The 15,818-nt window shown below is 44.9% G+C and overlaps 1 protein-coding gene across 4 annotated transcripts in view; it reads left to right on the top strand.

Annotated features, from left to right (window-relative positions):
* MICU1 (mitochondrial calcium uptake 1) overlaps nt 1-15,590 on the top strand; it is a 230,453-nt gene extending 214,863 nt beyond the window's left edge. For all 4 annotated transcript variants that reach the window (XM_046026571.1, XM_046026570.1, XM_046026569.1 and 1 more), the window contains 2 exons: nt 9,968-10,057; nt 14,593-15,590. In XM_046026571.1, coding sequence (XP_045882527.1) covers nt 9,968-10,057; nt 14,593-14,753 — 251 coding nt within the window. In that variant the 3' untranslated portion in view covers nt 14,754-15,590. The remainder of the gene's footprint in view (nt 1-9,967; nt 10,058-14,592) is intronic.
* Nucleotides 15,591-15,818: the final 228 nt, after the last annotated feature.

Here is a 15,818-nt window from a genome sequence, read left to right as displayed (position 1 = left end):
ATGTGGACCTCTCAGATTCTAATAATCAAGATGTTCTTCACCACCTCTACTCATTGGCGTGGCAATGTTTTGTTACACTTTTAGATACTGTCCTAACACCTAGCATTTATTCAGAGTTAACTATATGTATGAAATCTGTAAGTATAAATTTTGGTTTCAAACTCAAATCTGAGTTCGAGTCCCTGCTACTCACTAGCTTTGTGGCCTTCAGCAGATCACGTAAGTTCTCAAAGCCTCAGTTTCCTGATCTGTAGAATGGTGATAATAGAATATTGCTTCAGGGTTATTGTGACAATTAATGAGAGAATACTATACTAATATACCAGTTGGAAAGTATAACTATACCCAGATGCCTGTTCTGGTTTTTAGTCCTTAGATACTGTCTTTCCTTTGCCCCCTTATCTTCTTAAGGAGCTTATAGACTGGAAACAAGCTATCCCAATGTGAGAACTTAGCAAAAAGTTATTAAACAAAAGTAAAAAGATTACCCTAGGGCCTAGTGGGGCTTACTTTTGTTTTCTTAGGAAGTAGTACCTATTGCTTTTTTTCAGTCATTTTTGAGATTCATATTAGTTTAGAAATTACAGGTTGTTTGTACTTATTAATAAGGAGGACTGGAGCTTCGAGCCTTTCCTAAGTTTCATGATTCATCCAAAAATTCTTGAGATCATTGCTTTCAGAAGGCATTATCCTTACCTACGTTCACTCTTCCTAGTATCCTCAGCATTCAAGGGGGGTGGGGGGGTTCACTACCCATAAACTCTTGAGGACATGAACCATGTTTTCCACATCTTTTGTGTCTGACTCTGATCATAGAACAATTCTTTAACCCACTGAGCCACCCAGGCGCCCCTTGATCATAGAACAATTCTTTATATACAGTAGATGTTCATCTAATGTTGACTAAACAAGTGAATTAATTCTAGACATGATCAGATCCTGGTAAGGATGGTGAAATGCCCTAATAAAAGCCTAGTGAGGGGGAGAATGATACAACTCTGTCACCTTCCCATGTCATTAGTTTTCTTGACACCATGGGCAAGTCACAACTTCTCTGACCCTCAGGTTAAAGTGATACTAAATGTCTCCAAAGGTTCTTCCAGATTGGAAATTTTAGGACTATAATTATATCAGCTTTTTTACTGAATGTAGTAATGTTTTAAGGGACATGTTATAGCCTAAAGTTATATCCAGATTTGCATGAAAATGAACCAACTTATACTTATCAGATACATTTGAAATCAGAGCAGCACTGCTGAATTCCCAAAAGTAGGGTGGCAGTTTTAATTTATTTCCTTGTTAAGAAATGTAAAACGTAATTAGACTCTGGCCAGTGTATCTAGAGATCTCGTTTGTGGAGTTTGGTATAGTGGTTGCGGAAGACCAACAGTCCTGTAAAATGGACCTACATGAGTGCAGCTGTATATGAAGTATGATTTCAGGAACCTCGGAAGGACATTCCCAGCCATAAATACCTTCTCCGCGTAGCTTTCTTGCTGCATAACAAATGACCACAAATTTAGCAGCTGAAAACACCAATGTGTTACCTCATGTTCTGTGAATCTGGGTTCAGCATAACTGGCTTTTCTGCTTAGGTCTTTGTTTTTTTGTTTTTTGTTTTTTTTAATTTGAGAAAGAGAGAGAGAGAGAGCGCATGAGCAGCGGGGAAGAGCAGAAGCCGAAGCTTCTCTACTCGGCTCATAACAATGTTTAAAGTATAACAGGTGTCAGAAGGGCTGCATCCTCGTCAGCAGTTCAGGGTCCTCTTCCAAGCTCATTTAGGATCCTGGCAGAATTCAGTTCCTTTCAGTTGTGGGACTTTTCCTTTCTGACTGCCAGCCAGAGATCACTGTCAGCGGGCTGCCGCAGATCCTTGCCATGTGGCCCCCTCACAACATGGCAGCTCGCTTCCTCACAGTCAGCAGGAGACTCTCTATCCCCGGTGTGCTGTGTTGCATTCTCTTATTATATAATTGTAATCACGGGAGCGACTGTCCCATTATGTTTTTCATATAAAGTGGTTTTAACCACGGGAGCGACTGTCCCATTATGTTTTTCATATAAAGTGGTCTTAACCACAGAAGTAGTATCCCATTATATTCACAGGTCCTGCCTGTGCTCAAGGAGAGGACATTATAGAGGATACACACACACACACACACACACACACACACACACACACACACACACACACACACACACAGAGGATGGGAATGTTGGGGAACGTCTCAGAATTCTGCCCACCACACCAACCATAATTCCAGAAATTCACACCTTTATGTTTATTCTTTGAAGACTTCTGAAGATATGGACATTTTAACTGATTTAAGCCTTGTTATCTAAAAAATAACATGGCAGCCATAAAATTTTAGTGTGAGAAGGGAGCTTAGAAATAATTTGATTTAAACCCCTGCTTTATTGTTTTTAACCCCTTCATTTACACCTGAAGCAAATGACTTGCTCAAATCACAGGTAGTGTGACACAAAACTGAGACCAAAGATTGAGGTTCACTGACTTCCACACCATTGTTTTCTTTGGTTCATGGCAGCTGCTGGAGAATTATATAAGGGATTCAGTGTGTATATGTGAAAGCAGAAATGGGAAAAGTTCACAGCAAAAACGTATGAGAGGCCATCCCTCAGACAGCCATAGCATGAAGGCAGGAAAAGGAATGTCATAAAGATGTGTGAGGAACAGGTTATATGGGGGGAAAAGCTCCTATTTTATAAATTCTGTTAAAATTTGTGAGAGGCAAGCCCTGTGCTTCAGTTCATCATTGCATTTTGTAAAAACATTTATATGTGAAGAGGAGTGTTGGCCAGAATTCCATTCATTTAAGACAAAGTCATCAGTGTTTAAAATGACTCATGATGAAGTCAAGGAAGCTCAAATTCTGAAAGAAATGTTTGTTTTATGAGGCAGTTTCTCTGCCGAGACCTCGTTTATTTTCCCAGATTTAAAGTCACTTAGCCATTCCAAAGATTGATTCTGAGTTAACTACATTACCTTGGCTATATTGTGATTTAGTAAAATTATATAAGTGCTCCAAGGTGGGAGAGAGCTGCTTTGGGGATTCATGATTACCAGTGGGAGAGAGGGGAGGGTGGGGGAGGATAAACTGACCAAAATCCACATAAATAGCTACATAAGGACAAAGTAAGCCAACATTCTGTCCCACTGAGAAAAGGATCAGAAAGTAATTCCACCATGGGGAAGTATAGAGCTTAGTATTTATTGCAAGCCCTGTTTCTTTAGGGACTTCAAGGTTTACTGCCCTTAGAAGCCTCTGGGACTTTGATGAGACTCTTGTAAAGCTGGAGAGTATTTAGCCTTTTACGTTATTTCAGTAAGCCAAATTTTAAATATATCCATGCCTCTCCCCTTAGCTATCAGAGATTCAAATTCTGTTGAGCCTGAAAACTATAGGCCACCAAGGAAGTAGTGTTGTAAGGGAAGGGGGAATCAAAGGTACTTCCTCAAAACCGAAGTTGGATAAATTAGGAACTGGTTAAATAAATGATATATCCTGTCAGTGGAATACTACGCAGTTGTTAAAAAAAAAAAAAGAACCATTGGGATGCCTGGGTGACTCAGTTGTTAAGCATCTGCCTCTGGCTCTGGTCATGATCCCAGGGTCCTGGGATCCTGCCGCACCAGACTCCCTGCTCAGTGGGAAGCCTGCTTCTCCCTCTTCCACTCCCCCTGCTTGTGTTTCCTCTCTTGCTTTCTCTCTCACTGTCAAATAAATAAATAAAATCTTAAAAAAAAAAAAAAAAGCCTGTTTATGTACAGGTATGGAATGCTTTCTGAGATATGTCGTTAAATGAGTAAAGCAAAACCCATATATTTAGTATACTACCATTTTTCTGGGAAGAAATGAAGAACAAATATTTGATTTTACTTCCATATTTCTGGAGAAACGAGATATTGGTTGCCTCTGGACAACTAGGTGACTGGGGAATAACGTTGGGAATGGTACTTCAGCCCTTTGGTACCATTTGAATTTTCAAACAGACGCATGTATTACCTAATGAAAAACAGCTTTGTCAAGTAAAAGGAATGAGAATTTAAAGAGACAGGGAGACAAAAACAAGTGAATACTGGAAATCGGTCTCCAGATAAGAGTTGGCTTTGTTATCAAGGTTTCCTTGCAAAGGGCCATGTTGCCTACACCTGCACCTTCTGTTGTAGCTCCCTAGCCTGACATTAGCATCCCTTCCTGCTTTCAGGACTTTATTCAGACTGACTCCTCCACCCCCCACCCCACATCATCCACTACCATCCATGCCCAGATCTGGGGCGGTCCTCCATTAGTCCTTTAGTATTCAGATCCAGAATGTGCCTCCTCCCCAGTACACACTATTCCACTATAGCCCATACGTGTCTGCTACTATGTCTGACATTTCTCCTCCATATTTCTCAATCTTCATGATACATATGGTCTCCCCCACTAAACTGATCATTCTCTGGGTGTGTCAGCTGAAATCACTGCCTAATGGTGCTGGTAGAAACGATTGCCTTTTGTGGACAGAATGTGATGAGGATTTTTGATGAAGCCAGATATAATCATGGATAATGGCAGTAAACCTTACTGTAAATGGGTTTGTACGAGATTAAGCACGTAACCCCATTGAAGCAGTCCTCTGAGATGATGCTCTGAGGTTTAGGAAACCTGACTGCACGTTGTCTCTGTGGCTGGTACTGGTGTTCAGAAGCCAGAACCACCAGCATCGCCTCTGACAAGTGGGCAGCCTGAGGGCACAGAGGGAGCCACGGGCCTGCAGCTTAAAAGCCCCAGCCAGAACAAGGAATTGTTACCATTTTCATTATTAGTATGCTGCATTGCTCTTGGCTCCTTAAATTGCTAGTTGCCTTGAATGCTGTCCTGCCCACCTCCCCCGAACCCCAGGATCAGGTTGAAATGTGTGTGTTGTCTTACCCAGAGTACCTTGGAAGAAGATACAAAAGAAAGGACAGGGGCTCTCCAAAGGAAAATCCTTCCCCCTCTCCCCACCCCACCCCACCCCACCCCACCCCCAAAGCCATCTCTGGATGGACTTAAGAAACGAAGACATCTGTATCATAAGCCTTTCCAGGGCCGAAGCAGAACTGTCTCCCCTCACTTAACCTTGGCAGTAACGAGCCAGCTTTTCATTTTCCCTGCTGCAGTCCAGGAAGGCAGGAATAATCACATGGCCACACAGCTAGAGGCTGTCAGCCCAACTTGGCGAATCACCTTTCCAAACACCTTTGCAATTAGGAGGAGACAGGCAGCTGCTAACTGGGTCAGGCCTGCTCTTCGGACCCCGTCTCTGGGCATCAGAGGCAACTGTGGGGAAGAGCTCCCAGGGCCGCCTCTATCTCACATGTTTTTCATTCAGTTGCAGTTTAATGAGCCTTTTACGTTGTCCCCAGAATTGCCGGTGTAAGTTCCAAGGGAATGCTTGCTGATGTCTTCCAGCATGTAGGGCGATCGGATCTGTGATCAAGCTGTAATGCTGACTCCTCACAGCCTCCGGCTGTCTGGTCGTTCACCCCCGAGTACTTGCTGATTCAGCCTTTCTTTCACCTGAGCTTTCTCTGTTGTTTATGGGGACAGATTCATGGGGGAGCTAGTATTGTCCGTGTAAGGGTTCAGGGTGCCCCAGCATGCACAGGGGAAAGATCCTTGGGCTGGAAGTCAGGAGCCTAGATTCTAGACCCAGCTCTGCTGCCAGCTAGCTGTGTGACCCTGGGCGAGCTATTAACTTCTCTGGCTTTCACACTTTCTCTGAGGTCTCTTCTGGTTTTAGTTAAGAGTATATCCTTCCAAGTGGGTCTCTGGGCTCTTATCCCTCCAGAACTCTCCCTTCTTCTGTCTGACTACTGTGGTAAATAATTTTATATCATGTAGCTTCTGACATTACAGACCCACAAACTCAGCACGTGTTCTTTCTCCCGTTGAATTCTCCAGTTACGCACCGTATGCCAGAGAGTAAACGGGAGACCAGGCATGATTCAGATTCTGCCTGGACTTTTCAAAAGGCCCAGCGGTATTACATTTTTAAAAGCCAGTTGCACCCGCGTCTACAAATTCTTCCTTATCCAAATCTAGTAGAAGTCACCCAACCTCATGTGCATCTATTGTTCAGGCAGCCGGACCACATTTGTACCAAAGAAATACGTAGGCCTTGGGGAACCTAGACCTTCTTTGGGGTGACTTCATGCTCCAGGTGGACATCTTTCAGATTAGAAACTGGAATCCCAGCCATCAATCAATTAGCATCATCAAATGAGAGAGACCCAGACTCCAGTACCAATACCTGGTCTACCTGGGGAGGTCAAGACCTGGGTGGGGCTTGGGGGGGGGGGGTGCGCAGTGTTCTGCTTGCTATGATTTAATTATGATTTTCTGATTCAGGAATGTGGAAGCAACTATCAATGAGCCAACTCTTAGGACCAACTGTCAAGCATGTGGCTTGTAATCTGCTGTCATCCTCCTTGTCCAAAAAGAGTTCACAGTTTGACAGCTCACCAGCTAGTGAAATATCTGTTTCCTCCACTGCTCTAATTCATACCCTGGGGACCTGAGGATCTTGGACAGGGAAAGGGCTCCCCAGCTAGGCTCTTTGCTGCTGGTAACTTCCCAGTGGTTTGAGTTACAATGACTCAGCTGCCCTCGTTTTTCTCCCCCATAGTACAAATGGTATCAGAACCCTCTCTGAGTGAAACAGAATATACTCTGTAATTATTCTGCCAAGAACTAGCATTTGTAATGAGGCATTCCTGCTGGTGGCCTCCAGAGGTCCCTATTCTGTAACCACTAAGTACCACTTTAATGAGCTTTTCCCTAAAAATTGTCAGGAGCTCTCACTGACATCCTTGGATATTATTTTAGTTAACAGTTTATTTAGAGAAAAAGGCCCATCTTCACGGGGCGAAGGATGGGCACTTGGAATATCAAGAGGGATCAACAGTAGGCACTCTGCCCCAAGAGAATGGAGGGAACTTGGAAAGAGGAAAAAAAGGCTTTATGATGGAAATGTGAGACTGATGTGAAATGCAGAAAAAGGAATGGCTAATAACAGGGTGTTCCTGTTTATCTAATACAAAACATGTTTTAATCCATTTCTCAGAACATATCTCTGTGACTGCAGAGGGTAATTCTGTCACAGTTTGAGAGCATCCAGTTTCTTCTGATCTGATACTGTTTGCACTGAGCAATCTTCTGAGGTGAATTGAATTTCCTTAGTAGATTTTCCAACTGAGAAGTATAATAACCAGCTGTTATCATTTTAGTTCTCGTAACAGTAACTATTCTTGCTGTGAATTGGCCTGCTGATTTCTGTTCCTTCCCTGGGCAGTTTAGTTAGCAGGAATCCGTTCTTCCTGGGCCAGCAAAAAAAAAAAAAAAAAAAAAAAAAAAAAAATCAGATGTCTAGACCAACTAGGCAAAGTTTTTTAAAACCCTAGAACTTCTACAGTCGTGCAGATTCTCCAGCTCCCCTGTCAGTAGTTAACGTCTCCTGAACATCCGCTAAAATAATGTCTTCTGCTTAAGTCTTAAAGGTCCAAGGGACATTGGTTCCTCCTTCACCCCAGCTCCGTCCTGGGTGCGGGATGAGAAACCTGGCTCTTCCTGCCCTCTTGGGCAGCCGTCCCCCTCAAGCTGTAGGCTGTGAACACCAAGGCATAGCCTAGCTTGTGGCCGGTACAACTTCTCTCTGCCCTTCTTCACACAGATCGTCAGCTGTTTCTGTACACCTCCACCCTCAGATTCTAGAAGACACCGATCAACTCTTCTTTGCACTACTAAGCCATCTTAGCGGTTATCTTGTGGATCCCCTCATATGAATAGGAAAAAAGTAAATTTTTAGAGCGATCAGGCGACTTCATCAGGGTCACACAGCAAGTGGGTGGTGGCGCTGGGACCAGGGCGTGGGTCTGGTGACTCCAAGGATTCTCTCTCCTGCACCCCCTTACCCCCTGCCTGGCTCTGTCAGGGGCCCTGCAGTGAATACAGGGAGGTGACAGAGGCCAAGTGAAAGGCCGAATGCAGAAGAAAATGACAGGAAAGAACTGAGATTACAGGACTGAAATCAGTAGAGAAGGCACAATGACTCTAATTCAAGTTCCCACTGCTTCTGGATGAATCTAATCTGATACTTAGAACACTTCATTGCCAGGTGATTGATAAGTAAAAATCAATCCTTTTCTTTCCTCCAAGGTTCATCTCACTTAAGAGTGTGTCTGTAAGCAATAGCATAGTTTATACGTGCCCCTAGATCAGGTTGGAGGACAGAAGGGAGAAAAGGCAATGGAAACAGCCTAGCCCTTCCTGGCTTATTTTTCAGAAGAACCCAATTCGCACACGATTGCCAGTGTTTAACAGTAAATGGCAGATAAAAAGAAAATGGTAAGAGAGGAGAGATTTTCTGTGGAGGTCTGGAAGAAGAAAAACAAAAAAGGCTGCCTGACACTGAACTAGTGAGATGGGGCCCACTGTTACCCCAGGGGGCATGGTTGGAAGAGACAAAGTGATGGGTGGGCAGCCTGTAGGGAGGAGGGGCAAGGAGCTCATCCGTGCAGGTATTTCCTGGCAGCCAGCAGTGGAAGGGTGATGTCCTAGGGTATTGCCACAGGCCTCCTCATTCCCCAGCTCCCGTTGTTCGCTGCCTACTTATTTCCTTGACTTTTTATTATCATATATTTTTTTAAGATTTTATTTATTTACTTGACAGAGAGAGATCACGAGTAGGCAGAGAGACAGGCAGAGAGAAGGGGAAGCAGGCTCCATGCTGAGCAGAGAGCCCGATGCGGGACTCGACCCGAGGACCCTGAGATCGTGACCTCAGCCACAGGCAGAGGCTTTAACCCACTGAGCCACCCAGGCCCACCCCTTATTATCATATTCTTCCCTGCAGGAGGAAAATGCCAAGATGGAGACTATTGTAATATCAGGCGTTCTCAGTTTTTTGGGGGTTTTTTCTAGGCACTCTTCTGGTGATAATTTACTAGGAAAGCCGCCAATGAATACTCTAGACCATTAGATTCACATCCTTAAATATTATGTGGACTTGCACCTTTTAAATTTTTACTGTGATGGAGGAGCCTGGGTGGCTCAGTGGGTTGAGCCTCAGACTCTTGGTTTTGGCTCAGGTCATAATTGATACAGGGTGATGGGGACGAGCCCCAGTCAGGCTCCCAGGCTCCGTGCTTGGCGGGGAGTCAACTGGAAATTCTCTCTCCCTTTCCATCTCCCTCTGCCCTTTGCACCACACAGACTCATGCTCTCTCTCTCTAAAATAAATGGATGAATCTTTTTAAAAAATTTTTAAAAATTTGTACTATGGTAAAAATGTATATTAACATAAAGATGCCAATTAAACCATTTTTAGGTGGACAAGTTATCAGCTTTCATTACACTCACACTGTTGTATAACCATCACCACTACTTCCAAAGTGTTTCCATCACCACAAAGAGAAAATCTGTATCCGCTGACCACTAACTTCCCATTCCCAATACCCCCCAGCCCCTAGTAACCGCTAATCCACTTTCTGTCTCTATGAACTTCATACCAGCCATTCTTACTTTTTTTTTAAAGATTTTATTTACTTATTTGACAGAGAGAGACACAGCAGCAGGGGGAGTGGGAGAAGGAGAAGCAGGCTTCCTTACTGAGCAGGGAGCCTGATGTGGGGCTTGATCCCAGGACCCTTGGGATCATGACCTGAGTCATCCAGGCGCCCTCCCCCCAGGCATTCTCACTTAACTGTATACACCTCCTAAAATGTAGCATCAGTAGAAAAGAATGGAACCTGAGGTGAAAAGGAAAGGCTGTTTGAGGGTTAAAAACCAAATTCTCATTCTCTTAAATATAGTTGAAAACTTTTTATTACAATTGAGTAGTTGTATCCCATGCATTCAGAGAAAGCAGACTGAAAGTCCCTCTGCCATGTGCTAATTCAGCATCTTTCTTCTTGCAGTGACCATGCAGCAGGTGGCCAGGACCGTGGCCAAAGTGGAACTCTCGGACCACGTGTGTGATGTGGTGTTTGCGCTCTTCGACTGCGATGGTGAGTGGGGCCCTCTGGAGTCTGGCGGGAAAAATGACGATCCTTGAAGTGGACACTGTTGATACCGGAGGCCAGCACAGCGCTCCAGTGCACTGGCCTGCGCCTCTTGAGCCTACGCCTTTCCCACAGCAGTAGTTCAGCCCTCAGCGCCGTGACACTGAGAGCTAGAACCCCCGGTCTGGGCTTGTGTTTTCCATTTCTTCTTGTAATTCCAATTTGCCTGTAGACCTAAATGAATGTATGACCATAAGGATCTTTAAAAAGGAAACAATTCAACTCTAGTGGTGATTTTAAAAGGGAAATAAACTCAAATATAAAAGCTCAGAAAAGGAGACAAAATATTAGATCCAACTTGCTGCTTCATAGACTAGGAGCACATGATTATCTGTGTCTAGAAGGAAGGTGGTCCTGATCTTCCCCGCACCCCCCAAAGCACATCGCAGTCATTCACATCCCATTTCTGCCTTCCAGCTCGCAGCGGTGTGTCTGCGACCGCTCTGTAGGTTAGCCCACAGGAGAGGTCCTGGTTCCCCTGTGGCGTCGGTTCTCAGCTACTTGCCCGATGCAATACTACTATTCACCATGGAGGCTCACACCTTTTCTCAATGCTTACTAAGAGCCAGGCATTGTGATAAGCTGCTCAGGTAACCCTCTGAGTAGAAACTGTTTTTCACATTTTCCAGATAAGGACGGTGAGACTCAGGTGAGGTCATTTCCCCAGGAGCACACAGGTAGTGGTAGGGAGCACAGCTAGGCTGTGAATCCAAGCTGGCCGCCTCCCTCTATGTTCTGTTCCCTCCCCTGCTTGTTTCCCAGCCAGGGTTCATGCTCAGCTTCCTCCAGGAAGTGAAGCTAATGGAATCCTGGAACCAGGTCAAAAGTTCCTGCCTTGGTGAAACCTTCGTTCTGGTCCCGGCATAATAATGAAACACTCTGGCTTTTTCATTCCTCAGCTTGTTTCAGTTTGTCTTCATTACTACGTGTTACACTCTGTGTACGTGACCTAACTTCCCTACTATATTGTGAGCTTTTTTAAGTTTTTACTTCAATTCCAATGAGGCGGGTGTTACATTAGTTTGAAGTGTACCGTATAGAAATTCAATGACGCTATACATCCCCCCACCTCGGCCCCGCCGGGAGAGCATCACAGCTCCCTCCTTAATCCCCCCATCACCTGTCTCACCCATCCCCTCACCCACCTCCCCTGTGGTAACCAGCCACTGGTTCTCTACAGTTGAGAGTCTGTTTCTTGCTTTATCTCTCTTATTTTTTTCCCCCCTTTGGCTTGTTCTGTTTCTTAAATTCCACATGAGTGAAATCACACGGTATCTGTCTCTCTCTGATTTTGCTTAGCATTATACTCTCTAGCTCCATCCATGTCATTACAAATGGCAAGATTTCATTCCTTTTATGGCCAAATAATATTCCATTCTGTGTGTGTGTGGACACACATACATACACACCATACCTTTTTTATCCATTCAGCAGATGATGGACACTTGGGCTGCTTCCATATGTTGGCTATTGTAAATAATGCTGCTGTAAATACATTCTGAGCTCTTAAAGGGTCGTTGCAAGTTCTTTATTCCGCTGGACCCCTCCATAAGACCTCGGGTAGTACTTTGCACATAACAGATGTCATTAACTTGAGTTATTGAAGTTATCTCGTTGAACTTGAGTTATTTAAACCTCCCACCTGCACCCACAACCAAGGTCTGAGTGGAAGAAAACTGCAGGGTGAGGGCAAGAAGATGGCCTCACCCTCACGTAGGGGTGGGTCATTCTCCAGTGCTGCCCTGTCCGACATGATATTCTTCAAGTTTCATGTGGGTATCAAATTTAAATTAGCTAAACTTAAAAACAATTTAAAAGTCATTTCCTTGGTCATTGTAGCCACATTTCAAGTACTTAGCTGCATGTGACCAGTGGCTACTGTCTTAAATAACACAAATTTAAAAATTTCCCTCATCAAAGAAGGTTCTAAGGAAAACACTCCTCTAAAGAGGTTACCGTTCCTCAGATTTTGGTTTTTATCCTAATCACTTCTGGGTGGCTTGAGTTTTTTCCAAAAACCACAGTTTTATAATTTTTGAAGCCAGAGAGCTGGTCTGCAAAGTAAACACGGAAATAAAGGCAAGCAGCCTCACAGCTCCCCTCTTCTCCTAGGAAGGCCTGAGAAATGAAATTTGATTTTCCTGCCTTTCAGAAGGAGGTTCTGTCAGTATCTACTTGAATCCACCTTTTAAAAAATAATTTAACATCTCTGGGGCTTATTTTCTTAATCTATAGAAAAACGAAGTATATATTAAATTAAAAACCCATTGTTATTTTTACGCACTAGATCTTAGGTCAGAATGCCAAAGGACATTGACTTTTCAGACTTGCTGACCTGAGAATTTAGAGTTGCACTCACAGATCACACATGCACACAGATGACAATTCAGTCATGTACCTGCTTCATAAGTAAGCCATTCACCTTGATCACCTCTGGCCCTAGGGAAGAAGGAAGCAAATCACATGGCAGTCTAAATGACCTCAGATTTTTTAAGCCTCTCTTTATAAAAATATTAAGAATCTCATTTGGATCTTTTTTAATCCTTTTAATTATATTCTTTTTTTTTTTAAGATTTTTAAAATTTATTTATTTATTTATTTATTTATTTGAGAGAGTGTGTGTGCCGGAGTTGGGGAAGGGCAGAGAGGCAGACCCCCTGCTGAGCGGGGAGCCCTACCAGGGCTCCATTGCAGGACCCTGGGATCATGACCTGAGGCTGAAGGCAGGCGCTTAACTGACTGAGTCACCCAGGTACCCTTTTAATTACATTCTTTTTTTTTTCTTTAAAGATTTTATTTATTTATTTGACAGACAGAGATCACAAGTAGGCAGAGAGGCAGGCAGAGAGAGAGAGAGAAGGAAGCAGGCTCCCCGCTGAGCAGAGAGCCCGATGTGGGGCTTGATCCCAGGACCCTGAGATCATGACCTGAGCCAAAGGCAGATACTTAACCCACTGAGCCAGCCAGGCTACTTTTTAACTCTTTATGTTGAAGTATACACATACAGAAAAGTGCAAATATCATTAAGTATGCAGCTTGCTAAATTTTTAAGAACTGAACAGACCTGTGTAAGCAATATTATCCAGAAACATCACATTGGCAGGACACAGAGGTCCTGGTCCAGAAACAGAACCTGGTGCCACCTTCCAGCCACTTCCTCTCCCACCGGCAGTCCCTCTCCTGACTTCTGGTACCATAGGTTAAGGCTCGCTGGGTCTGCTTGTTTGTTTGATCTTGCTGTGAGGTATCTTTGAGGCTGTCCATGCTCCCTTCAGCCAGCAAACATGAGCCAGTATAGGTTTTCAGGTACTCTGTACAGAAGTACAGAAGTTGTTCTTCTTTCCACTCTCTTCCCAGACCGATCAATCGTTAGTAAAAGTCTGTTTTATGGTTTCCTATTGTCTTATCACCACCAGTAATGGCTGCCATTCTTTCAAGCAGACATTTACTCCTGGGCATGTAGTCAATGGGTAACTATCCTCTACTGTTGAAGTGGTTACTCTTCCGTGTGGCTTGAGAGGTTGACCTTTGGTTAAATGAGATGTTCTCCAAGTTCCTCTCCAGACCTGAAAGTCTGTCACTGAAGAGGGTGGAGTGGGAGGCCATGAGAAGATGGGTTTAACCTAAAACCAGATTTTAATTTGGGTTTTTACCATGAACCTCACCCCTCCCCTCTCTCACCTGGACTATTCCTGACTGACTCCCTACTGCCGTTCTCCAGTCCCATCTACATATATCCAGCCAGAGGAATCCACCCAAAATGGGTATCTTTAACTCTTTCTCACTTACTGGCAGTCCTTTCCTGGTGCTCCACTGCCTAGAAGATAAAGCACAAACCCTTTAGTGAAAATACAAGACCTCTGGGGACCTGTCTCCTGCCCGCCTCTTCCGTTTACTTCCCCAGCCGTGTGTGTACTTCCTAACTACTCAGCAGTCGCCTTGCTCCCTGCCTGTGCCTTTGTTTATGCTTCTGCCGCTACCTGGAATGCCTCCCTGTCCCACTCCCCTTTACTTGGCCAATTTCTGCTCATCCTTTGGGATTCAACTTAGGAGTCACCTCCAGGAAGCCTTTACGCCTCTGTACTGCACCACCCCCAGCCCTGGTTCGATCCCTTCCTCTGTGCCCACAGAGCATCTTCTCTTTACCCCATGATGGAATTTACCGCACTGTTGAAATAATGTATCTGTCTCTCCCACAACCTGGGAGTATCTCAAGGGACAAAGTCCTATTTACCTCTTTATTCTCAATTCCTAGTACAGGACCTAACCTACAGAATATGCTTGTTCAACTTTTGCCACACACACTAAACTGTCACCGAGTTGTAATCGGAAATATCAAGGAAGGAGCAAACCGTTTGTTTGAATTTGGCTGTGAGAGTACACTGGGCTTTGGAACCCACGTTGTGTGAACGATGGAATTTTCTCAGTGTCTTTGTTCCAAGGCCTTCACTTATCCCTCTTGTGTTTGCCTCTTCCTCTAGGCAACGGGGAGCTGAGCAATAAGGAATTTGTTTCCATCATGAAGCAGCGGCTGATGAGAGGCCTCGAGAAGCCCAAAGACATGGGCTTCACCCGCCTCATGCAGGCCATGTGGAAATGTGCACAGGAAACTGCCTGGGACTTCGCTTTGCCTAAACAGTAAAACGCAAAACTGCAGGAGGGACCTCCTCCTCCACCCAGAGCACCCTGACCCCTGGGACAGAGCCTTGGCACAACCCTTCCGGCTGCTGCTTCTGGAAGTAGTGCTCCCTTCCTCTTGGGAATGATCTCAGCATTCAACCAGTCTCCCCTCTCCCCTCTTCCCTTGGCTCGGCGTTTCTTCTAGGCTCTGCTTCTGCCCAGTGATCATCCCCACAGATTCTCAGAAACATGAACAAGTCCTAAAAAGTCAGACTTCTGGCACCTTCCTCAGCACTATGCCTTCAAGCACCCTATGGATAAAGAATGCAGGGAACCATCCACATACCTGCCAACCCTGGCGACCGCTCAGTTCTTCAGTCCTTTTTGCTGTGGATTTACATCGGGAGCATTCCTTGCTTTTCCTCCCGCTGGTGATTTTCAGCCACAAGTTGGGCAGATGTCTGAAGGGCAGAAGGAAGACTGTAATGAACAGTCATGAGGAGGAGCCGGGCAGCCTGAGCTGGCGGGAAGTCTGGGCCAGGGAAAGGATCCATGTCGGTCCCCAGGGTGGCTCTGAGGCCTGCTCCGGGCAGGTGATATGCGCATCGGGAATGGAGCAGGGTTTGGAATTTCGAGCAGCTGCTTCATGGCTCTCAGGCTCCCTGAGAGGACTCCGCCAGCACTCGGTGCCTGAAGAGCAGCAGTGATTGAGTCCGTGTTCCCTGCAAGTGCCATTTCCCTCCAGGAGTGTGTCTCTGAAGCCGAAGCCTGGCTCACAGCCTGTCTGCCCGCTGTCTTAAACACTTGTAAAATATCACTTTAATTATAATAGTTTGCAGTAAACTCCCCCCCAACCCGCCAAAGGCTCTTATGTCTTTTATTTTAGGATCCTCTGGGGTACTTCTCTTTTCATTTCTCCACTGGGTTTCTTTCTACCAGTGTCTGGTTCTATTGAAGGGCAACTGTAGACACAAAAAGTGAGGGCGTTAGGAGGTTAGCGGTGGCGCTGTCCCCACATGGTTTGGATGGCATTTCATCTTGGGCCAGATGCACATTCCTTGATAACTGGGACCCCACGATTAGGAAC

The sequence above is a fragment of the Meles meles genome, chromosome 13 (genome assembly GCF_922984935.1).
Source record: "Meles meles chromosome 13, mMelMel3.1 paternal haplotype, whole genome shotgun sequence".
NCBI classification, from domain to species: domain Eukaryota; kingdom Metazoa; phylum Chordata; class Mammalia; order Carnivora; family Mustelidae; genus Meles; species Meles meles.
This window is presented reverse-complemented; position numbering and strand designations above follow the sequence as displayed.